Genomic DNA, 26,313 nt, shown 5'->3' on the forward strand with positions numbered 1-26,313 from the left:
ATATGAGCAACACTCACTCGCTCATTTACACACACACATCCTGTAATGAGTTTGTCTTAATGTATGAAGTCACTTTGAGGTGACTGTAGCGAGAAAGGTTTCCGCATGTATTGTGAGAATGAGCTGGGGTCCTGTCCACACCCAGTGAAACTCCAGTTACCATAGAAAGACTGTTGTAGTGTCAGCTGAGGTCGTCTGTAAGCATCATATCATTTTTCATACTTTGGTGATTGTCAATACATCAAAGCAAAAGGTTGTACTGGAAACCTCAGCTTTCATGTTGCAAAAGTGCTTCTAGTGTTTCTAAATGTTTCAGCTACATACTTCATATTTTAAAGAGTTCGAATTTCCCCGTTTCTTTTCAAATTGAGATTCTCATATTTCAGAACAAGTTGAACTGTGCATTATCATCTGTTAATGAGTTTGCCCTTAAGGTTTTAGCACCAACTGAGCAGTACATCTATCTTTCCTGTGTTCATGGATCCTTTTCAGCAGGTTCTTAAGAACAATACACGATACGTTTGTAAGAAATATATTTTGGTTCATGATTTCATTTTCAGAATCCACCTACATGGTTGTGCTTTAGACAATTCACATAAGCCATGCAATATGCACATGAAACATGTGAGTTGAAGAAATCAATTCACACTAACAGTGTAACATGTTATATTTGGGATTACACACTCTTAGTAAAGCACAGATTCTTGTACTTTTGTGGGGTTGATTCAAACCCACATCCTCATAAGTCAGGGACAAAGGCAGACGCCTTACCAGAAGTTGCTGTGGCTGAGCAGTCTTGGCATCCGACTCTGTGCCGGACTCAACCCATCAGCCACAGCAATTTCTCAGGCCAGGTGTAGGACTTACGTGCTGGCGATTATGTGCCTTACCCGAAAAAGTAGAGGAAACTGTACTTTACTGAGAAAGTGTAATCCCAGATATGTTACATTTATACATAACTGGCATTGTGTAATCATCACATTAACAGGGTTTTCACTTTTTGGGGGTTTTGTTTGGAGTAACTCCTCATACAGAACGGTGTGTTTTGCTTGTTGTTTTACATCACACTCAGGAATATTCCAGCTCTTTGGCGATGGTCTTTAAATAATCCAGTCTGGACATGACAGTCAAGCATCAATCTAGTCAAATGGGATACAATGACAAATGGCAACCAAGTCAACGATGCTGATCACACAAACCTGTTGGTTGACTCTTACTACTTGCATGGGCTTGCTGAAGACCAATCTAACCACGATCTTGACTGTAACATGGTTGGTAATGAATGAAATGAATCAGCCCTATGTCTTCAAGGTCTTGTGCATGCGTTGCCCACCATGGTGGACCCACCAGACACTGATCAATATTCTGAAATCGTTCCCAAGATATCCATTGTCCTTACATCTTCAGTGAAGATTTCATTTGTATAAATTTATGCATGAGCATAAGAAAGTGTCAGGGTATAGAAACGTGAACTCCTGGAGCCGATTTCAAAACAAACTTAAGTCTGAGTTTTGACTCAGGTTAGAGATTTTTCTCTCATTTCCTAGAATGAACAGAAATAGACATTTAACTCAAACATAGGAGATATTCTGAGTTTGGAGGACTGATTACTTCAGTTGTTTAGGCTTTTTTATTTAAAAAATCAGCAGTTTCAAACTGCTAAACTCACTTTTAAATTTTAGTAAAAACTTAATTTTGTTTTGACAAATCACGACCAGATGATGTACCTTTTTGTCTAAAACAGTATTCAAGCAAGGCCTTCTGGATATTCTTTCCCGTCTTTTCTTCCTGTCTTACTGAAGGCAATAGTAAGAGTTTACAATCTGGGTAAAAGTTGCTTTGTGCAGTATTTCTGTTGTATCACAGTGTATCAGCTTAATGTAATATCATCAAAACACAAGAGGAGCACTAACATGTTCACACTTATCTCAACAAGAGCATCCATCAAGACGTTTACATTCATCTGATGACATCAACTTAACAAGAGCTTCCTTCATAAAGTCAACACACATTTGACCACCTCAACACAAGAGGATACATCAAAATGTTGAGTCTTGTAAGAATATCAATACAAAAAGAGCATTCATGAAAGATTCTCACCCTTCTAATCCCCCCTCCACCCAGTGCACACATACAAGCACACACTATATATGCGATTCCAATCACTGGAAGGGCAAGGTGGAACTCTCAGATCTGTTAATGATTAGATGAGATTGATTGTCACACCTTGAAGCATTATTCCAGTCATAGCACAGGATTCCCATGTGCTGTGTCTGGTTGTCTGGAACAATAAGGTAACCCCTGTCCATCTCCACACATCTCAGGGAGACTTTCCACTGTGACCTCTGTACACACATCCCTGTCAGGACTATTCATGCCAGTTTTGCGTAGATATCATCAGAACACACATTATTAGGAAATTCATATCTCCCTGAGACAGTTGGCACTGGATTCTTGTCCTGGTGTTATTAACATCATGCACGTTCAGTAACTGCTCCCTGCAATAAAACAGAACAGGAGATTTAAACATTCTTGTCATTTTTTATTCCAAACACTGACGTATTAAACATGGCTGTGATTTTATTGCATATACTGAAGTACAATGTTATGGATGGATGTATGGGACAAAGTCCAAGGGGGTAAGGTCACTTTGACAATGCTAAATTACACGTGTTAAACATGGGAGGCCAAGATGCAGATCACCAAGTGCTGTAATCATGTAGGTAAACCTTCTGTTTCCTAAACAATGTGTCATGATACTGCCCTCACAACCTGAGCTATAAAAGAACAATGATGGCAATGTGGGTGACTGCCTACTTTCCATCTCCCACATTCAAGGTCGTGTGGTGTTACATGATGACCACCACTCCAATGAAGGGGAAAAAAGCCAAAAGATGACGATGAAGCAGTGTTTTGAAGCCGAAAACGCCCCCCATCGCTACATCTTCAAAATGTTACCTGCCCAAAATGGATTTAACCATACCAGACAATCCAAAATTACTCAGATGTTTTCTAAAAGTTTTACCAGACAATCAGGCTGGCCAGCAATGAATTTACACTATTCATCAGAAATCTAGCCTGTCTCGGGGGATCAGACAGGCCTTATTTCATGGACAGGATGAAGGTATTCCGATCATGTAACAGCCATGAGCATCTGCCCTATGAAGGAACCAAGATGAAGACAGAAGTTGAGTCTGCCTACCTGCCGTGTACCCCAGTCTAGGTAGTCCAATCTTGTGGCAGCCTGATATTCGTCTACTAACTCCTGCAGAACTTCTCGAGAGCTATCAAACTCGTCTAAGTTGTCCTTGAAGATTGGCTCCTTTTTAAATTGGTCCATGAAAGCCTCTCTCTTTCTCAGTTTGTCAAACTGACGAAGGATTCTCTCAAACAACTGCGAAAGGAAATTGAAACTTGAAAAACCTTGATGATAACTTCGCAAACTTAATCCTAAATTTGTCCAAGGGGCACAACTCCATTTAGCAAAAGGCATTACCTTAGACAGCCATTTGCTCATGACCTTAATTTGGATGGATAGGTTGAAATAGGAATGTGGTGCAAAAGGGAGCCATGTGATGAAGGAGTGATAAGAGCTACGCTCAGGTCACGTCTAACGGTTTTGGCGGGAAAGGGGAGGATACTCATGGGCAAGTGATATTGCTTTGCTACTGTGAATTGAAAGGGATTCAGGTTTCCACCTAACCATCTAAAGGAGAAGGGAGGTAAGCAGTGAGCATGAGTCAGTGTGAGGAAAAAGGGAGATAATATAGACTCCCCTTTGCTGTATCTGAGATCTAGAATATTGAGTTAGCTGTAGTCGCATTACTGCATAAGGGTGACACTGATGCATCCACAAAAACTGTTTATGATGCTTGATACCGTGTCGATCACCTGAATAAGATAGTATATGTTAATAGTTATTGTTGAAGACAAAGAGTCCATGTAAAACCTACATGTGAGATGCTTGTGTGGTTGGCCATCATGAGGCCACTGACACGATGTGCCGTCTGGATGTAGGGAGACTTGCGGGAAAGCGCAACCTGGATACTGGCCGGACCCCAGGGGATAAACTGGGCCAGCTTCCGCTCACGGATCCTCTGGAGGCTTTTGTGTACCTGCACAGATCAGACATGGCAGTGTGAGAGGAAATATTTCTGTGAGGATATCAGTTCAACAAGCACAATGCAGTTGTATCCTCCAAAGGTTATTGAACCTATAACAGACACAAGTTTGGAATATAAACTGTACTCATCAATAAACTGCCATTTCAGTAAACTTGACAAATGTTAAATAATTTCAGCAATGTTAGAAATATATATCACTATCCTGAAAACTGGGGTCTACGGGAATGAATTTCACAAGAGATGAGTCCTGTGTAGGTTCACTTGTATACGTCTAACATCTGTTATATACCCCTACTTTGTAGGGTCTAAGGAGTGTCCATCTGTGTGTGGCCCACATGTGACTAACCTGTGTGGGATCCACCTGTATATGACTAACCTGTGTGGGGTTCACCTCTATGTGACTCACCTGTGTGGGATCCACCTCCCCTTGTATGTGACTCACCTGTGTGGATTTCACCTGAATGTGACTGACCTGTCGGAGGGCCACATGTATGTGACTCACCTGTGTGGGGTTCACCTGTGACTTACCTGTGTGTACATCACCTGTATGTGACTCACCTGTGTGGGGTCCACCTCCCCCTGTATGATGTTGAGGATGGAGATATAGCAGTGGCTGGCCTGGCGATGTGCTCCCACCGGCGTCGACACCATCATGTTCTTGGGCTGCAACAACCGCCTCATCACATCCAGTACTGTGGTCTTCCTCACACTGGCAACCTGCATCAAAGTCAATAGTCTTATGCTACAGTTCAAGAACTTGGTACATCCAACAAAGGATCTTAGCAATCTGGAGGGAGTAGTCCCCTTTTGCCATATGTGCATAAAGTAACAGCCAAAGAATCAGCACAAACATCTACATTCAGAACAAAATGATACAGAATCCTCAAGAATCTGCCTGTTATAGCCCAGCAGTTATATGCCAGCACTGTCAGCTGGTACTTTGAGAACCTTGAGCTGTGGGTCACTTATGCGGGAAGACTTGAGGTAGGGGGTGTTGATTAGAAGGGTAAGCCTTACATGTGAGTCAGTTGTAAGGGGCGTGTACCCAGTCATCAGGAAGTGAAGCCTGGGGGTGGGGATGAGAGAAGCTATCAGGCCAATCAGATCATTGTTCATGTAACCTGGGTACCGCAGGGTGGTTGTACTTGTGGACATCACAGTTGATACCTGTTGTAAAATGGAATCAGATAATTGTAATGTTAAACTGAACAAATTTCTGGGGATATTTTGGGAAAATGACTCGGCACCAATAACAACAGAAAATAATGTTCTTGCCCAATGAGAACAACATCAAGAGTGGAACCTCTTTCTATTATAAGACATCTGTGTATGTACATTCATGCATAAATACATATATGAGAAACGTTAGGGACTCAAACCTGGCCAAGCTCTTTGCAGCCATGCAAGAGGATGAGCTACAACCATTACCACCTTTTCATATCTTCAGGAAAGATGTGAGAAGATATCAAACCACTATCTCCAGGATCCACAAGTCTACAAAGGCGATCACAGATGATAAGAATAAATTAAGTAGTCTGGGTGAACTACCTTTTAATGAATATGTATAGTCTGCAGAATACATTCTGTTTCCTTGAAATCTTTTGTGTCCCTTGTTCGACTCATACACTGCTCAACACAATCTTATAAGGAAACACACCAGAATAATAAACCAGGTTATACAAGTGCAGCCATTCTCCTCACCAGCTGATTGATCTGTGCCAGGGAGGGTGTGTCTATGTGAAGCCTGTCAGCGGCGATACGGTTGAGAGCTGTGTTGTCCAGCACCACCTGGAGTCAATGAAGGAAGTACAAATAGTTTCTCTACCAGTAGACACCAACAACAAACACAATCCTGACAGTACCCAAATTGAACCATTCTTTCTCATACAGATCGAAATCAGTCAAAGAGAGCCCTGGGTTTACAACTGCCTCAACAGTATTCCAGCCACACCATAAGGGCGGTGGGGAAGCCTGGTTGTCAAAAGTTGTAGCTCGTCTCACTCATTGTCATCCACGCAATCCAAGATTCAAATCCCTAATCATTGTTACCTGAGTGTCGAAGGGAGGCAACTCTGCAGTGTTTTTACACAACTAGGCCACCCAAACCTGCAAATATACAGCAATGTCAGCAATAAGCGTACCACACAGTCTGCATTCTGTGTCAGCCTCTTCAGAGTCAGTATGGAGTTGTACGGCTGCACCACAACATCAGAAATCTCATCAACATTCGGGAAAACGGAGTAGGTCTGGATAAGTTTCTTTGGAAATCTGAAATGAAAGCTTCTGCTTCTTCACATTTACCTCATACGTGGTCCTACACTCGCCCAATATATGTGACATGATTAGCAAAACTATCACTATGTATTTGTTAGCTGCTTGAACACTAGACACTATTCCCAAGGTTACTTTCATGATGCATGCATGCAAATGCAGTAAAAGCTCTAAAAACCAGCAGTCCTCCAATCTGGCAAGTTCTCAATATCGGCACTAGAATTTGGTACACACCCTCTAATCCAGTGTCAGTCTATTCTACATTTCAGCACAACAAAGACTGCCCAATTGTAATTAACAGTAATTAGCACTTGCTAAACCGAAATCTATTTGACTGGCTGATTAGCTGGACATGTACTAACACAGTGGATTACAACTGGCATTAAGGTTATTGATGTTGCAAATTGGAGTGACATGTGACTTGTAGAATAATTTAATCCAAGGTTCCAAATTGGCAGGCTAACAGTTTGGGACAGTTTGAGAAAGCAGAGAATTCTCAGATTGAGAGGGAAAAGTTCTCTAGACCGGTATGCCCTTCTATACCAGCATTTTTTGCCGGTCCCAATGAATACTGCTTTAGAGGGCTTCCACTGTAATTAGGGACTAAAAACAATCCGGTGACTAATGATATGAGTAAAGATCCCAATCATCAGGTCATGGTAATGCACAAATCAATTAATTTGACCATCTAATCCACATGATGGCCCCAAATGGCCTGGAAATGTGAGATCTACTCTCATCAAAGTGCTTGCTAATCTGATAATGTTATTTCTGTACATACCTGTCGTTAAGCCTCTCCAACAGGTAGGACCCCATCCCAGACCCTGTTCCACCAGCAATGGAATGACTGAGGACAAAGCCCTGGAACAAACACTCAACCCTCAGACACTAGTCCAGAGGTGCCTACCCTTTAAGTGCCCTATCAGTAATAAGTGATGGGAAATACAAGTATTTTCAGTAATTTTCATTTGCGTAGCAGAAATATACGATCTTTGGCGACCTCCTTTAACAACTAATCAGAAACAAGCCCAGGTGTCACAAGGTAGTTTATTCACATATCAGAATTACATGTACATGATCTTTGCCAACATGATTACCTCACAATGCACTCCAGAAGTAATTTTTGCGCCTGATTACAGGAAGTGCAGTAACTTGAAAAAGCTTCATGGATTGCTGCAAATTGTTTTAGATCAAAAGTTTGACTTGTAAGTAATTTTTAAAAGTAATTTGGAATTTTTTACACCAGCGTTTTTCATAGTTCTTATATATACTACCTTACTGACGTAATTTAAAGGTAAAAATCGTAGTAATTACGAAGAAATCGTAAGGGTAGGCGCCTCTGCTAGTCTGTACACACTGACATACAAAATGTACTTCATTACACAAATGATGAGTCCTGTTTTGGCACTTGTGAAAAATTCTAATTTAATAGAAATCATTCAGAAACAGTCTGCATGACAAAACATTTCTTATATTTTCTTAGAGAACAGACAAAAACAGGAGCCATAAACAAACTAGACTTGATACAGTTCATATAAATTTATACAAACCTGTAGAGGTTATGAATTCTTTGAAGAATGTCCTCCTTGGGGTACATATAAGCATTTTTATGTCCATTAAAAATCCCTATGACAGTTGTAACTATTTTGATAATAAAATATTTACAAAACAAAAAACTCGTTTTTGTCTTGTGGGACCACCTTTACAGGGCCCCCAGGCCCCCTACAGCCAAGAGCAGGTAACTCTGGCACCTCGCACCTCACTTTTCATGCTGAACGTATCAGACAGAATGAGGGGAGGCGGGTGGCCGTACCCCAAGGAGGACATTCTTCAAAGAATTCATAACCTCTACAGGTTTGTATAATTCTTTTTCAGAAGAAGTCCTCCTTGGGGTACATATAAGCATTAAACAGACTCCCGAAGAGAAGCAATTGGGAGTGGTATTCTGTCTGACAGCAACAGTCCATTCGATCGAAGTGCAAATCTACAATCACACGGAAATAGAAAAGGCACCGACCTGGTCACCTGACCGCTGATGTCAATCAAGGCGGGGGCGTGACAAAGCTGAGGACCCGCTTGTCAAAGCTTACATGCCCATTGGCTAGAATTTGGGAAATCCCAAATGAGAAACCCCGCCCACCCAAATCAAAGTTTGGAGACCTGGACGTACGGGACACTCGCCTAGCTGAACCTTGTCCATACCGCACTAGCAAGCTAAGCAGGGAAATGGAAAGGAAAGTAAGGCACCCAGCCAAAGAGGGCGGGACTAAGAAACCATCACCAAATATCACCGCCGATAAAATGGGAATGGATAGTTACCCAACACAGAGTGCAAACAGATATAGTTATCAAACAAAGCTTAATCAGCTTGAGCAGAACTATTCTGTTCTGCAGGGAACTGACTGACCGAACCGAGCACACTCTCGTGAGTGTCTGTTCAGTTGGTAATGACGGTTCTGACGTGGCCACTGCTCTCACTGAGTGAGCTGACAACCCCTTTTTGGGGAGATAAGCCTTTATGTATATAGACCTTGCAGCCTGCCGATACAATCCATCGGGATGCCGTCTGTGTATCAGTCGCATAGCCAGCCATTCCGCCACCACAACAGCAAAATAGCTGTTTCTCCGTACGGAGCAAGGCTATTCTCTTAAAATAACTTTAAGAGGTTTCATAATGTCTAATACACGAACCTTACGGTATGTATTATCAGACGACGCAGGCAGCATGCACCCAGTTAGATCGATAGGCGCGGTCATTCGAAGCGAATGATCGAATTTTTTTGGGCGGTATGAATCCGGTAAGCGAATGCTAACCCGATCCTTATGGAACATAGTAAGATCCGGGTCTGAAAACATGACGTGTAAGTCGCTAACACGTCTACCAGACGTAACCGCCACTAAAAAGTCGTTTTCCAACTTAACAGTTGTAACGACGGGTTGGCCAAGTCATAAACGAGAGGAGTGGGTAACCATTCCAATACTCGAGACAAATTTCACGACCGGACGCAGTCTGTCCACGCCTGCAAGAAAACGCTGTACCCGGGGGTATTGTCCCAACAAGGCACCCTCAACGGGTATGTGGAAGGCTGAAATAGCCAGGGAGTAGCCTCGAATCGTAGAAGCGGCTAAGCCAGATTCTAAACGAGACGGTAAGAACTCCAATACTTCAACTACAGTCGAAGAAAAGGGATCGAGAATCCCTCTATTTCCACACCAGCGCGCATAACAGGCTCATCTATCCTCACACTGTACATTCGTGGAATCCATCCACGAAGCCAGAATTGTGTCTGCAACTGATGCAGGAATTCCGCTCTTTTGGAGACGATTCCGGACAGTGGCCAGGCCACCCACTGAATCCTGGGGATTGGGGTGAGGCTGGCCGTCCTGGGATAGTAGGTTCGGTCGCCGCGGTAATAGTACCGGCGGCTACACTAGCGACCTGAGTATTACCGGAAACCAGCGTTGAGACGGCCACAGAGGTGCGAGAAGCACTAGTAGCCGCGCTGGTTGGGTGGCAAGCTGAGACAGAACTTTGGAAATCAGGGGAATTGGCGTAAACGCCGACACCACCCTGTCCGTCCAGTCCCACTGGAAGGCGTCGGCGGCAATCGCTCTCGGATCAGGAATCCGCGAACAAAAACCCCGGAATCTAGTTCGTCACTCCAGAGGCAAACAGATCCACCTAGAACGACCCAGACAACTGGGAGATAATCCCGAATATCTCCCGATCGAGCAACCACTCGTGGGGAGCCAGAACACGTCGTGAGAGCGCATCTGCACGCACGTTGTCGACCCCTGGGAGATACACAGGCATAACCCGTATGCTGAACTGATCGCACCATAATAGAAAACTGCCACGCCTCCTGAAGGAGCGACGGAGACACAGTGCCGCCCTGCTTCAGAATGTAGGACATCGCCGTCTGGTTGTCCATCTCTAGACAAACCACTCGGCTTCGAGCCTGATCCACGAAGCGTTCGAACACCAACGTCACAGCTCTCAACTCTAACACATTGGTGTGCAAGGTCGCCTCTTGGTCGGACAATAGTCCCGACATCGCGAGGTCACCCAGGACGCATCCCCCCCAACCCTGTGAGGGAGGCATCCGTCTGAACTGTGAGCGACGGTACCGGGGTCATCAGAGGTAAACCTTTGAATAGATTCCCGGTATCTGTCCACCACTCGCAAGTGACGTATCAACCACTAGGGAATAGCCAGATTCTTCTCGTAGCTCTCCGAGTGGGACCACTGTTGTGCTAACGCCTGCTGAATGGAACGCATTCTCCGACGTGCACGCCAGACTATGTCCACCGTCGCCGCCATGTTGCCTAGCAACTGAAGCCACGTCCGTGCTGAGGCAATATGGGACTGAAGGAACCTTAACACTATGCCCTGTACCTTGAAAATGCGCTCTTGGGACAGAGAAACCACCCCTCGGGTTGTCTCGAACCTCGCCCCTAAGAAAACCAGATCCTGCCTCGGCACCAGTTGATTTTTAAGATAGATAACCCAACCTAGCCTGATGAGAATATCCATCACCTACTGTGTGGATTCTCGACTTAGGTGTTGGGAGAGCGCACTGAGGATCCAGTCGTCCAGGTACGGGAAACAAAAGTTGCCCTGCGCCCTGGCGACCTGAACTGGTACTAGCATGAGTTTGGTGAACACCCTTGGCGCCGTGGAGATGCCGAAGGGGAGCACACGAAACTGATAACAAAGCCCGTTGAAGGAAAACCGAAGGTATTTCCTGAACTCGGGATGCATCGGTACATGGAGGTATGCGTCTTTGAGGTCGATTGACGTAAGCCAATCCCCTGCCTCTACAGACGAGATCACTAACCTCAGTGTCTCCATCTTGAAAGACGGCACCTCTATCAAGTTGTTCAAACCCTTGAGATTTAGAATGGGTCTGAACCCTCCGTTCTTTTTGGTTACCAGGAAATAAGTGGAGTAAAACCCCATAGTCTCCTGTCCTGATGGAACCATCTCTATAGTTGCCTTGTCCAGTAAAGACTGAATTTCGGCACGGAGGATTGCCACCTTTTCCGGTGACTTCGGCACCAGAGTGCAGCGAATCCCGGCAAAAGGAGTAAGCTCTCGCTTCCACTGTGGCGTGTGGCCATCCCTGAGTAATAACGGGAGGCGACCACCCACAGGAATTTCGGGTAGAAGGCAAAGTGTCCCGGCCGACGGCAGAGATTGCCGCTTGCAACGGGACAACTGAGGGCTCCGGAGGTACTCCCTTTACCCCTGCCCTTGCTCTTCCGTGCCTGTAGTGGAGCAGTCCACTTCGGCGCATCCTTAGACTGAGTCGCAGGATAGCTTGAGCTGAGGACCGAAGGCCGCGAGTGAGAGGTGGAGGGTTGTTCAAGAAAAGACTTAAGAGTCCTTGAATTGACTAACGGCCTCCGCAGCCTCACTAACTCCCGTCAAAGCCCCCGGGAACAGGGTCAAGCCCAGTCGGAAAGGCAGAGACAGCAGTGCCTGCTGTGTAGCCGGTGAATACCTGGCGACAGCCATAACCTACGAAGGCCAATCACAGCATACATCATCTGACTCGTGAACGCATTGAGTCGCGCGTCAAATGTGAATGCACCTCCGTAAGTTGCCGCTCTAACGTGGACAAGGAAAAATCCTCGTCCCCGTCCTCCTGCGACACCACCTGCCTCTGCAAGACAGAGAGGTAGGCTGAGTGCACCGCAACCTGAAGTTGCTGCACGGCGTTCCGATATTGCTCCTCAAAGGAGCAGAAACCGAGCGCAACACCTGGTTCGATGAGGTACAAAGCGGCAAGCGGCGACCCTGACAAGCCGACGCCTGGCAGTGGCCAGACGACCCCCCAAGTGCGATCGAGGCATACACGCACTCGTCGACAACGGGAGGGTCAAATAGCGCATCGTCCCCCATCAAGTAGCCGGTCAAGCTCCGGGAGATCGAACCGCGAACGGCTACCCTACAGGAGCGGATTAATTACCTCACTGAGGAGTGAAGGTAAAATAGGCAATTGAGCCTCAGTCACCCTACACGGAGCAAACGCTTCCCCAAGAAGACGAAACTCCGCGGGATCGGGGGCGTCCGCAGGGACGACCACCTGCGGCACAGCCATTTGATCTCGGCTACTCTGCTCGGTGCAAAACCCCTAGAGCCAGCTGGGAAAACGACACCAGAGCCGTAGCTTGGATCTGAGATTCCCAAAGGGACAGCACCCGTGCCTGAGCCTAGACCCGAAACTGTAACAATCAGAACCAACTAATGGTAACTGATGTACAGAAAACATACGCAATTGAACACACAATATGCAAAATATAAACGCACGGGCGATAATAAATTGCCAAAATACATTAACCCAGCTAAACAAGAAAGTATAAGCGGATAAATGCAATAACAAGTGTGCACACACAAGTGCGTAATGCAATGAAAAAGACGAAAAGTCTTAAAAACCAACATCCCCATTTTGACTGAAACAAGAACAAATGGGTTAAGACATCTTAGCATGTAAACATACTAATAAGAAACACGTAGGAATAAGTGAGACGCAAGCGAAACACTTCCCGCACTAAAAAGAAGCCATAAAGACCGCCATCTTGCCTGCCACATGACAGGAAGATAGGACCCGACCGGCAAAGTTACAACAATATATGAATGAAAATTTCAGCCAAGAAATTCCAACTAACGCCCGTGCGAAAGAAAAGGAACTATACATACAGTAGCTGACTCTTTCTCACTCATAATTCCGTAGGCAGATAGCACAAAAACTATCTAAATGGACCACACACGTCTTTCTAGTCGAACGACAGCATGAAAAGTGAGGTGCGAGGTAGAGGTGCCAGAGTTACCTGCTCTTGGCTGTAGGGGGCCTGGGGGCCCTGTAAAGGTGGTCCCACAAGACAAAAACGAGTTTTTTGTTTTGTAAATATTTTATTATCAAAATAGTTACAACTGTCGTAGGGATTTTTAATGGACATAAAAATGCTTATATGTACCCCAAGGAGGACTTCTTCTGAAAAAGAATTAGATAAAACTGTAGAGGTTTCCAATTCTTTGAATAAAATTGTCCTTGGGGTACATACATACATTTTCTGCTGCTGAAAATGTCATATGACAGTTGTATCTATGTTTAACAAAATAATGTACAATAAACAAAGAGTGTTTTTTGTTCAATATGCAGCCCCTTCACCATGTGGAGTCACCCCTCTGAGGCCATGTGCAGGCAACCAGGTAAGCCTCCAAACCTGTATCATTCCTTTTGCTGCATAAATCAGTGAACAAAACTGTGGGTAGGCGAGTAGCCCTACCCCAAGGACAATTCTCTTCAAAGAATTGAAAACCTCTACAGTTATATCTAATTCCTTTTCATAGAGATTGTCCTTGGGGTACATATATGCATAAATTCAGATCCAAATGACTGGTGGCTGGGGAGGAGGTAATACTAGCACAGAACCAAAAAATAGCCATCATAATTGCAAAACTTAACTTACACCATGGCACTCACTTGTGATTTGTCCCAAAGTTTTCACAAGAGGCATTGTGGGAGTGAACTGACAGACAGGACATGACCTCACAAGTTAAGCAATTGATCTCACACAAATGTGAATCTAGTGCAAATGTGAAAACCCCGCCCATATAGTGAAATCAATAGAGTGCACCATAAGGGAAAAATCTCAACTCACAATCGACTGGTAAACCCGTGAGAAAAATCGAAAACAGTGGGACATGTCAATAGCAGATATATCAATTATTTACAACTGAAATTGAGCTAAGCATGGCGATCTAACTCCTGGACTCCTGGACAGTCCCCCATCCAGAATGGGTGAGGAACTCCTGCCTGAGACCGCCAACCAATTCATGGACGAGAGACTTCATGGAGTCCATATGCTGTTGAAACAATTGCATGCTAATGGACATATCAAACCTACTAGCTTGAGGCTAGTAGCTAACAGCACATCACAACTACTAACATACATGTACAAAACATTGAAAATTACGTGAAGAGCCTGCATGCGACATGAAATACTTTAACACAGTGTTTAAACCCATGGCATGCTAAGCTTCCTGCCATGGAACAGCAACAGGTGCATAAACCACAGGAAAGTAAGCATAAATTTTAATAAAAAGTAACATAAATGAGACGTAACTGACTGCAAAGGCACTATTGAATACACGTGAACGGTAAGAGCGACAGCAGAAGGAAGGATGATACAGGTTTGAATGCTTACCTAGTTGGCTGCGCATATGTGCCAGTGGGGTGACTCCACGTGGTGAAGGGGTCATATAATGAACTAAAAAGACTTTTTGTTTATTGTACAGTATTTTGTTAAACATTGATACAACTGTTATACGACATTTTCAGCAGCAGAAAATGTATATATGTAACCAAAAGATGATCTCTATGAAAAAGAATATCATTGTTATTGCAGGTATATGTACTCTTGAAACAAAATTCACTACGAACCCAAAAGTGGGACATATATATCCTGCCATGGCACAAACACCTGTTGTAATTGATACAGAAACATTTTCCCTACCTCCAAACTGTCACTTCCATCAGCCTCTCTGTCTATGATGTCAAACACATCCTCATACAGCCGCTCAGCCTGAACATAATTAAATATTGTCTAAACATCTATACACAACACCCTGGACAATATCTGTGTGAAAGGATCATGAATCATATTCAAGATTCTGGTTCAGGATCTAGATTTTCAAAGTTCTTTTAGCGCTAAGGCACTAAGTGCCGTACGCTAACTTAGATCTACGACTATCTTATCACTAAGAAAGCTTTTACAAATAACCATCATACAGCCGTAATACTGAATGTGGCATTTAACTGGAAACAAATTAATTACGACTGTTATCAACAATTTGTTCAATCCATAAAAACCCTTATTCAACATTTTGGCTTCTCAAGGTTGAACTTACCTGTGTGTAGCCACTGGCCCAGTTGTTTCCCGCACCACCCCCATGTTTTGACAGGTACACATTCTCAGGGTTGTATAGCTTGGCGTATGGTGAGCTGAGGATTGAGTTGATCACCCTGGGCTCCAGGTCCAACAATACTGCTCGGGGAATGTAGTGTTCATCGTCAGCCTACACAAAAATGATGCTGGACTTAACTCCATTCCCAGTGAAAACCCAAGCAGAATAGGTCTTCAGCAACCCATGCTTGGCACAAAGGCAACTATGCTTGTCGTGAGAGGCGACTAACAGGATCTGGTGGTCAGACTCGCTGAGATGTTGACAGATGTCACTAGTTTCCATTTCAAATTCATGCTCATGCTGCTGATCACTGGATTTTCTGGTCTTGACTCAATTATTTACAGATTGCAGCCACATAGCTGGAATCCTGCCACAATTATCAACAGCATGAGCATCAATCTACACAGGTGGGATCCCACTAGTCCCGTTACAAGTCTGGGTCATGAAAGACCACTTTCACCAGTAGGGTTCTCACGAGTCCAAAATTTAGGACTCAAATACTCAACAGGTCAAACCTGACTTGGACCTGTGTACCCGACAACTTGGATGCTTATCTAAACCCAACATTCAACACGTGGCTGTTCCAACTTCCGATCTACGAATAACGCAACATGTATATGTGATACAAGTTAAGTTTGATGCTGAGGCTACTGGAGTGCAGCTCACATGATAGCACCTGGACTGTAATACAAACACAATAGATGGGCTTGGAAACTGATTGGTTTTGACTGGACAGAGTGGACTAGACTTATTGAAGGGGACAAGCAGTTGACTACAGGCAGTGGCCACGAGAGGATGTGTCATGTGAGTGAGTAACTATATTGCTGAATTTACATGGTAGCAGAGCGTAAAATTCACTTTAAAGAGGAAAATGGCTGTGAATTTTAAATCACCACCAACACTGAAAGAAGATAGTGTTTACGAAGTTTGGAAAAATGAGTTGAATGTTTGGAGTCTTATGACAGATGTAGTTGAAGAAAAGCAAGCATTGGCAGTTACTCTCACACTTACTGGTCAAGCTGAGCTAAAGCTTTGGAGATTGATGTGACAGATTTAAACAGAAAAGGAGGATTGAAAACCTTACTGAAAGCACTTGACTCCTTGTATCAACAAGACGAGATAGACTTGGCCTATTCTACATACACCCAGTTTGATAGTTATCGTCGAGCATGTGGGACAAGTATGAATGAATATATCATTGAATTTGAGAGAAGAAATGGCATGTGCAAAAGATATCAGCTGGACTTTCCTGACCCCATTCTTGCTTTCAAACTTCTGGATTGTGCAAATCTTTCAGTTAGAGAAAGGCAATTGGTCCTAACTGCTGCTTGTGACAGAAAATATCAGACAGTAAAAGCAGCACTAAAAAGAATATTTGGTGAAAGCATCACAACTTGCATTAATTCTGAATTCTATTGATATTAAACAAGAAACAGCATACATGACTCGCAATGATCTTAGGAGCAAAGTTAGCTATAAATACTCCACTGAAAATAGAACATGGTCACAGGGTAGTAACCAGAAAGGAACTAACCCATTAGACAGATTTGGTCGCAGAACAAAGTGTGTGTTTTGCAGGTCAACTTTCCACTGGGTAAAGGACTGTCCACACAAAGATGAAGAGAAGATCAAACTGACAGAGGAAGAAACATGCAACCTTACCTTGTTCACCAAAGAAGAAAAGATAGAAAATCAAATCCTTATGACGGAAGCCCATGGATGTGCAGTTCTAGATACAGCCTGTACAAGAACAGTATGCGGTCGACAATGGTTTGACAATTTCATAGGAAATTTAAGTCAGAAGAGAAAAGCTGAAGTGGTTAGTAAAGAGAGTGAAACAGCATTCCGATTTGGAGATGGCGTCAAAGTGACATCATCTATGACAGCCTTAATTCCTGCAACAATTGGTGAAACAGAGTGTAATATAGGGACAGAGGTAGTGAATGCTGACATTCCATTGTTGTTGAGCAAGCAATCCCTGAAGAAAGCTGGGACAAAGTTGGATGTAGGTACAGACAAAGCTGAAATGTTTAACAAACCAGTTATTATCAATCTGACCTCAAGTGGTCATTACTGTGTGGAAATATCAGGAGACAGAGCACATATTGAAAGTCACAACATAGACCAAGAAATCCTGGTGATAGAATATAAACGTGAATCTAAACTAAATATTCATTGTCAGTGGATGTATGGAAGTGTGTATTACCTTTTTATTATTGCAAACAGCATGTGAAGGCAGCGTAAATGTCACTGTGATCCAATTCTACGCAATTAATAATGTGATTAATATTCATGAGCTGGGCCGATGATACCTTATTACGCCTGTAAGTGCTGTAATATGATTTATATGTGTCCGGGAAAAGAAACCAATCAAAGTACTTCCATGGTTAAAGTGTGGCAAAACATGAGCGAAATCTTGAAGAAAAAAGCATTCATTGACTGGTGCTGCACCGGGTGTTACATTAAGATGGATCAACTATGGAGCCTTAAGAATATAATTTGCAAACTGGATTGATGTTTATTTCAGACTCCTTACAGCGGAAACGTTTAGGTTTCCGACTAAAGACTAAGCATTTATTGAGTATCACTGCACTGAATTTCTTCTTCCAAACTTCTACTGAGCAGAGATCATGTCAAAGGTATTGTTTGTAATTAAACCTGTAAACTTTTTCAAGATTTGTGTATGCATGTGTTGATTGTTGAATATGTAACACTATAATACGCTGGATAAGAACGACTGAAACCAAGTTGAACGACAAGAGTGAATTCTAATTTATCAAACTGTAATGAAAATAATGCTAGAAGGCAAGAACACAAGGCAAAGTTTTAAAGAACATACCTTGTTATTGAAGTCAACTTCTTGAAATTAAAAGATGAATGCAAAGCCTAACAATATGGCTAGTACATTTACTTTAAATTTAAAGTCTGCAACAGCATGAACTGATACTGATACTGAAAATGAAACATCAACATTTTGTCGACACTACTGGTGTGCATATATACAGTCTATCAGTTTGCAATATTGGGGAGAGCGGGTAATGCAGGCAAAGGAGCTTGGAGAGATGTCTCTGAAGGAGTGGCACAGGGGATCTCTGGTCTTGTGTTGTCAGGAGTTTCTTCCTTGATAACGGGGTTCAAGCTTGAGACTGAAATGGGGGGGGGGGGGGATGTCACTGAGCAGGAACGACATCGCATCTTCTGATTCATACAATTTGAATTTCTGCACACTTGGCTAAGCTGGCTCGAAAGGAGATCCTGGCTCTTCTTTCACACTTACAGCTGTAGGTAGGTCAACGTCGGTACGCTGCTGGTCATCTGCTGCCTCAGTGATGAGGTCAAAAAGTGCATCCTGAACTTCAGTTCTCTGTTCAGGCTGAAGACACTTCAGGTTTTTGTAGCATGGGTCAAGGGCTGACGCTACCAGTGAAGGGGACTGTAGGAATCCGTCCTGAAAGAGGCTTGAGGAAAGTCTGGCGGAGATTCTCGTCTTCATTTCACCAATGATGTTGGAGTCTAGATCTCTCACTACAAGGTGATTGTCAACAAGTGCAGTGACTAAAGGGTAGACACCGTTGGAAATTCCTCACTACACAAAACTTACGCTGCTGAAACAAGAGGTTTCAGTGGTATGACAAGCTGGTCCACCAGTGTCCAGTGTTTGTCCTTTAGGTCCAGGTGTTTGTGTTTCTTGAGAAGGGTATCATAAAGCACTGCAACAATGTCACCATGCAAGAAGGACAGCCAGTCAAGCAGAAAGTAGATGAAATTCCAACGCGTCACAACATCGGTTATGACATGTTTTGGGAGTTTTCCGAGTTTTTTCTGATGACTTTCGAGAAACTGTGTTGCCATTGTTGACTTTGCAAAGAAGGCCACAAGTTTGCGTGCATGCATTAGCATGTTTTCGATGCCAGGTACCTTGAGCCCATCGTTATCAGCAAGTTGCGGTGTGTGAGCAAAACAACGGACATTGGGATGGCCAGCTGTTTTTGCTGCTACTGACATATTTGATGCATTGTCAGTTGTGATGCCAGACACTGTTTTGATACCAAATTCCTCCTGAACTGATTTCAGATACGCGGCAATGTTTTCACTGGTGTGCCTCTCCTCTACATGTCGGGTTGCAAGGATACAGGACTTTAACTTCCAATCTGATAGATAGTGAGCAGTGACATTGATATAGCCGTGAGTGGCTACGCTTGTCCACATGTCCGTGAGTGGCTACGCTTGTCCACATGTCCGTGAGTGGCTACGCTTGTCCACATGTCCGTGAGTGGCTACACTTGTCCACATGTCTGTAGTTAGGCCAACGGCAGGTACTGTTTTGAGCATAGCTATCATATTCTCCTTGCAATCCCCATAAGATTTCATGATGTAGTTGTGAATAGTTGCAGCACATGGTACCTGGTAAATTGGGCTCAATGCTTCACAGAAAGCCCTGAAACCCTGCACTTTAACAAGGCTTAATGGTCACATATCTTTAACACACATAAGCATTGCTTTTTGCGTATACCTTCATACCATTTCCTGTCAACAGACTTGCGACTTTTGGTAACGAAATTACCAAACTGCCTCAGCATTGCTTGCTGAGCTGGTGTTCTGTCTACAGTGCATACTGGCGGGTGCTTACAGGACAAATACTTGTGCATTGAACTTGTTGTACTACCTGCGTAACTAAGGGAATCGCCACAATGATGACATTTTGTTCTTTTAGCCACTAAATCGAGATCAAAATATGTTCACATGCTGGATTTTTTCTCATAATCATCCATCTTGATTGCGTGAGACATTTAGAGTTATCTCTACGAGTCCTCGAGTCCATTCAGTTCGACTCGAGTCCTGCTTTACCTGACTTGGTCTTGAGTACCCGAGTACAGGTGACAGTCCTACTCACCAGGATCTCCATGGGTAGTTATATTGATGCAAAAAAGTTGATCCTACCTGATAAAAGAACACATCCTTTCTGTCTGTTCCCTCTGTTGCATACTCTTCCAGAATACCCTCTGAAATATGCATCATGAACATATAGCATTTTTAGTTCAAAGAATGTAAGCAAGAGCTCAAGATAAGGTGCCTACTTCTATATTTTACTCCATAAACATCACATTTACTCAATTGACTACAAATCTGGGAGTCCAAAAACTGCATAAGAATCAGTTAAAACCCAATAGGTCTATAATACCTTGTGCACATTACTCAATTAACTAAACTGGCTTGCGTATGATTTGTTGTGGTGCCAAAACTCTACAACAGCATTAGCTAACGGTAGGCGCTGCCCATATATACACGTATATACTATTGTAGCTGTAGCCACTGTCTGGACTTTAATAGTCTTCCATGTTGAGTATTTAAAAATGGCTGCCACATGTTTGGCAATATGACAATTACTAAGAGCATTTAGTCTAAAAGTACTCAATTATGCACTTTTCTGATTAAGATTGTTATTTTCTACTTATCTTGACTCATGCTTATTATGCTTGTCTCCTTCTTCTATCCAAACATAGTTCAAAATTCCATAGGTGTCTGTAATGATAATGGAATAAACAGGCGCTTGAATTTCTTTCTTCTTGTCTTTGTCCATTACAGGTAGATTTACACAAGGATAAACTTGCATGTCACTTGAACCAAGTTCTGTGGACAGTGCTGGGATGAAAAATTGTCTGTCAGGCTGTCCAGACAGCTGATTCTTGGCAATAAAATCCCATCTGAGTCCAAGGTGTACACTGTCACGATGTGCTGGTTTCTCGACCATGTTCACACATAGTCCAGGGTATGTGTTTTTGACATCCAGACAGCTGTTGCTAGGGCAACCAAAAATAGCATTTTCTCGGATAACAGGTACATGGATGTTCGAGCTTGTGGACCTTAAGCGTTGCTTACGAGATGTTGTAGTACTATGTTGAGATGCTATGCAGGAGCCTTGAATTCCTTTGTTGATCTTCCAACTCAAATGAAAGTAGTAAAGCTAGTAGTTCTGGTACTTCAGGCAACTTTATGCCAGTTTTCATAGTGATGACTGTACTAAGTGCCACTAAGTAAGTTGATAACATAGAGCCTGTTAAATGACACAAGTAGTTAGCCACTTGAGCATGAGGCGCTTTACTTGCAGTGAAGCCCTTCTGCTTTGCACACGACTTGAATCTCTTTCAGTTTCACGTATCATCGTATAGTGATCGAGTAGACGTTTGTAAGGCAAATGTGACAACCTTCGCCGCTCTGTCAGAATATCCTCATTTTTTCAAACAAGCTTTACTAAAGTCCATACATGTAGCTGGAATGCAGACGGATTTCCGAGAGTTTGCTTGGTATTGTTGATGAAGTAGGAGACTCGGTTTATCAGGTAGTTTTAAGGTAGGATTTCTTAGGTCTTGTTGTAGGTCCGGAAACCCTCACTGGATAGTAGATGCTTGATTTTCTGTAATTCTTCAAGCAGTAGTACTGGAGGCAGAAATGCTACGTGTTGAGTCCCTCCCATGGTATGTTGAGAGTGTCTGTAGCCGAGTTTTGTGGATACGGTATTGGAGCCATGGAGGAGAGAGTGACAAGCATGACTGGTCAGGTGACAGATTTGCGCACCAATGCATTGGCTAAAGGGAGGCCACTCATGGGTGAGTGCTAATTTTATGTCCTCTTCAGTGAAGAGCTTCAAAGGATTCCACTATGTTCGGATAGAAGGTGACAAGCATAATAATTATGAGTCTGTATAAGGAAAAATCTAGAAACTAGTGGGAGCATACAAAATGCAAGTTTTTCCTCAAAAAATACAATTACTCATATTGATACGATATTAACAGAAATGGGAGTAAATAGCCATTGCTTGAAAACTTTTCTGGAAATCTGGTCAGTATAGACAAACTGAACATTCTCTCTCAAACCACCAGACATTTTCAGATATGTGACTTTCTGTTATAGATTCACGTGTCTTCTTAAGTGTTCCAACCACGAGTAGTCCAAACAGTGGAAATCATGACATGTTTCTCTGGATACCATTGAATATCCTATTCACATTATATATAAATTCTTTCCACACTGTAATTATTGCACCAAAGAGTTGTGTATTTAAAAACAGCATTAAGAATGTTTATCATGTTATGTCAACTTGGGCTTGGAAATTCCCACATAAGTTGCATCTTAATTTGGGGAGATACAACACTTTCCCAGCCCCGAAGTTAGTCATGTGATAAATTGCTCAGCGACAACAGTAACACTGCACAGACACACAACTGGGAGCTAATGTTTGCAGATGTTTTCTGACTGTGCATGCATTCTTCCTGATTTCTACATGCATGTTTCAACAACGAGAAAGCTTCATTGAACTTCAGTGAATGCATGATCAGATTGCTTGACAAGTTGTACGTTGTTTATCTATATAGTTTCTGCAAGGGCTGTTATAAAATATTACCTACTCTTACAATAGTGACATTATGTACCCAACACCAATTGAAAGTACCAAAGCTGGATCAGGAAACACAGAGTCGCATATCTGGTAGGGCTCGGCGATAACACGTGTTAACCGGAATATTGCAGTTCCAACTTCTCAATACGATGTATTGCAGTCCAATTTTTTCATGAACCGATTCAGAGGATACAATTGGCAATTTCCGTGACCATGAATGGTATTTTGTGATGAAGTAAAACAAAACCTTCGAACATTTGAATTTCCTTTACATTATTACACATTAATAGATTAAACCGCATAAATAAAACAAAATCGAATTGGTAGCAACACTCCTTGTAAGGGATAAATAAATCAAAATGGCAGACGCTGCTGCAGAGTTATATCTAACTAGGGAAGTCTCCAGTTTGTAAACATTTTGAATTGATCTCTTGTCTTATCATATGCCTAGCCTGCTGTCACTCTGCTATAATATCTGGATGTATCGAATGCCAGGCCGGCTGTCACTCTGCAATAATCACTTATAATACCTGGACTTATCCCATGCCTGGCCTGCTGTAACTCTACTATAATACCTGGACTTATCACATGCCTGGCCTGCTGTCCCCCTACTATAATACCTGGACTTATCACATGCCTGGCCTGCTGTAACTCTACTATAATACCTGGACTTATCACATGCCTGGCCTGCTGTAACTCTACTATAATACCTGGACTTATCACATGCCTGGCCTGCTGTAACTCTACTATAATACCTGGACTTATCCCATGCCTGGCCTGCTGTCCCCCTACTATAATACTTGGACTTATCACATGCCTGGCCTGCTGTAACTCTACTATAATACCTGGACTTATCACATGCCTGGCCTGCTGTAACTCTACTATAATACCTGGACTTATCACATGCCTGGCCTGCTGTAACTCTACTATAATACCTGGACTTATCACATGCCTGGCCTGCTTTCACTCTGCTATAATACCTGGACTTATCACATGCCTGGCCTGCTGTAACTCTACTATAATACCTGGACTTATCACATGCCTGGCCTGCTGTAACTCTACTATAATACCTGGACTTATCACATGCCTGGCCTGCTGTCCCCCTACTATAATACCTGGACTTATCACATGCCTGGCCTGCTGTAACTCTACTATAATACCTGGACTTATCACATGCCTGGCCTGCTGTCCCCCTACTATAATACCTGGACTTATCACATGCCTGGCCTGCTGTAACTCTACTATAATACCTGGACTTATCACATGCCTGGCCTGCTGTAACTCTACTATAATACCTGGACTTATCACATGCTTGGCCTGCTGTAACTCTACTATAATACCTGGACTTATCACATGCCTGGCCTGCTGTAACTCTACTATAATACCTGGACTTATCACATGCCTGGCCTGCTGTCCCCCTACTATAATACCTGGACTTATCACATGCCTGGCCTGCTGTAACTCTACTATAATACCTGGACTTATCACATGCCTGGCCTGCTGTAACTCTACTATAATACCTGGACTTATCACATGCCTGGCCTGCTGTAACTCTACTATAATACCTGGACTTATCACATGCCTGGCCTGCTGTCCCCCTACTATAACACCTGGACTTATCACATGCCTGGCCTGCTGTAACTCTACTATAATACCTGGACTTATCACATGCCTGGCCTGCTGTAACTCTACTATAATACCTGGACTTATCCCATGCCTGGCCTGCTTTCACTCTGCTATAATACCTGGACTTATCACATGCCTGGCCTGCTTTCACTCTGCTATAATACCTGGACTTATCACATGCCTGGCCTGCTTTCACTCTGCTATAATACCTGGACTTATCACATGCCTGGCCTGCTGTAACTCTACTATAATACCTGGACTTATCACATGCCTGGCCTGCTTTCACTCTGCTATAATACCTGGACTTATCCCATGCTCTGCACACAGCTGCTTCCAGAACTCCATTCCGACTGGAAAGACAGAAAATAAAAGGTGGCATCAATCAAAATCATTCCACTTCACCTGAACTCAACTGAAAAGAGAGAATATAATTTTGATCTGAAACAACTGGCTACTGAGACCTGCCTACACCTGCCTACAAAATTCAAAGTGTGTTCATGATGGCTAAAAAGTGTATTTTGAGGTGTAAAAGTGTACAGTCTCATAAGGAATATAATCTGGCTCCTCCCAGCATGTCTCCTGAATGCGCAATATTAAATCTGGGTAGCTATATGCACAATACTTATACTTGGCTCCTTCAAATTGAGTTGCTTATTCTGGGGACGGAAGTGTATTTCTCAGTAAATTTTGATCAAAGAATAACATTTTGATTTTCGAATGTGGGGGTTTGTCTGTGGCTTGATCAGCCATGCTGTTGCCATTCATAAGCAGTCAGAAAATATCGGGAGGACTCGGATATGCAGGATGATGGCATTTATAAACAATATTGGAAGAACAGACAAGGATGTTCTCCATGATGGTTAATACTAAAAGTTGAACCAGTGTGGAATGAAACTATTTTTTGCCTAATATAACTCGACTGGCATAATATAGTCTGCTATGTGGATGTATAATCGTATTAAATCACACAAAATCGAACAAAATACGCCAGGAAGGCAGGTCTGCTTCTATTTAGTGATAATTATGAACTGTTCATTTAAATGTCAGAAAAAGATTTTTCCAGACTTACTGATGTTTGACAACAAGAGTACGTGTGTACCATGCTAAAATCATGAAACGACGCTGAAAGGAGAGACTTCATAGGACTGGACATGACAAAAGTGATTTTACTTCACTTCAAACTAAAAACTGCTAACTCTTGTGCCTGAACAAAGTAGAGAGGATGAGGTATTACACAAATGAGATATAGAAATTCGTAATCTAGGTGTAATGTTCATTTACACAACAAAAGGATAATGGGTGAGTTTACCATGGAATGGAATTAGCTATCTAATTTTTTGTTGGATGAAAATGGAGTAACTCAGCTCTGTGCACTGAGTGACAGAGTATAGGGTTCAATAGAGTATAAAGGAATCCATGCCTGACGGCCTGATTTGACATCAGTCGGCATTTATGACAAACATGAAGTAATTCCTAATGTGCCGGTAACTATGTATTGTGACTAATGTGAGTGATAAAAGAAATAAATATCACTTTCAGCCACCAGAACTTCATGACATAACGTCTTAAGCAAGCAAAACTAGGCAGTTCCAAACTGCCAGAAATGATGTCACTAAACATTAGCAAACTCTCTCATTCACTGTCAAAAGCACCATACTTTGATTTCCACATTGCCCGAGCTGCAGTGTAATTATTTCCCGAGGCATATTTGGTTTTCAGTCTCGTATTCCTGTCAGAACTCGAAAATGGCGGCAGTCAATGTAAACGAGGAATCGGACAAGAAACGGAAAATGAACCGTAATAAAAAAACTGTTTCATTCTGTGAGTCGTTTGCGTACTTTCATGAAATAAGTAATCGGCCATGACATTTTTCTAACTCTGCATTAAAAAAGTCATACAAATATACCGAACATATCTTACAG

The 26,313-nt window shown here is 42.9% G+C and overlaps 1 protein-coding gene across 1 annotated transcript; it reads right to left on the reverse strand.

Annotated features, from left to right (window-relative positions):
* Positions 1–516: 516 nt before the first annotated feature.
* On the reverse strand, positions 517–26,173 carry LOC137255711 (tubulin gamma-1 chain). Its single transcript, XM_067793203.1, has 13 exons — positions 26,049–26,173; positions 24,691–24,741; positions 20,311–20,372; positions 15,313–15,480; positions 14,919–14,987; positions 7,177–7,256; positions 6,266–6,392; positions 5,826–5,912; positions 5,142–5,291; positions 4,683–4,841; positions 3,954–4,115; positions 3,203–3,394; positions 517–2,498 (listed from the first exon to the last, which is right to left on the reverse strand). Exons 1-13 carry the CDS (start codon positions 26,095–26,097, stop codon positions 2,475–2,477), a joined length of 1,380 nt encoding a protein of 459 aa, XP_067649304.1. The 5' UTR covers positions 26,098–26,173; the 3' UTR covers positions 517–2,474.
* Positions 26,174–26,313: the final 140 nt, after the last annotated feature.

This window comes from Haliotis asinina, chromosome 11 (genome assembly GCF_037392515.1).
Source record: "Haliotis asinina isolate JCU_RB_2024 chromosome 11, JCU_Hal_asi_v2, whole genome shotgun sequence".
NCBI classification, from domain to species: domain Eukaryota; kingdom Metazoa; phylum Mollusca; class Gastropoda; order Lepetellida; family Haliotidae; genus Haliotis; species Haliotis asinina.

What these genes read in the sequence shown, in the direction of transcription:
- LOC137255711 (XM_067793203.1), bottom strand. Translation starts at nt 26,097, where the DNA reads ATGCCTCGGGAAATAATTACACTGCAGCTCGGGCAATGTGGAAATCAA. An exon ending in AGAGCATGGGATAAGTCCAG is followed by an intron (nt 20,373 to 24,690) that starts GTATTATAGCAG and finishes TGCATATTTCAG; the next exon opens with AGGGTATTCTGGAAGAGTAT. An exon ending in AGGATGTGTTCTTTTATCAG is followed by an intron (nt 15,481 to 20,310) that starts GTAGGATCAACT and finishes ATTTTTGTGTAG; the next exon opens with GCTGACGATGAACACTACAT.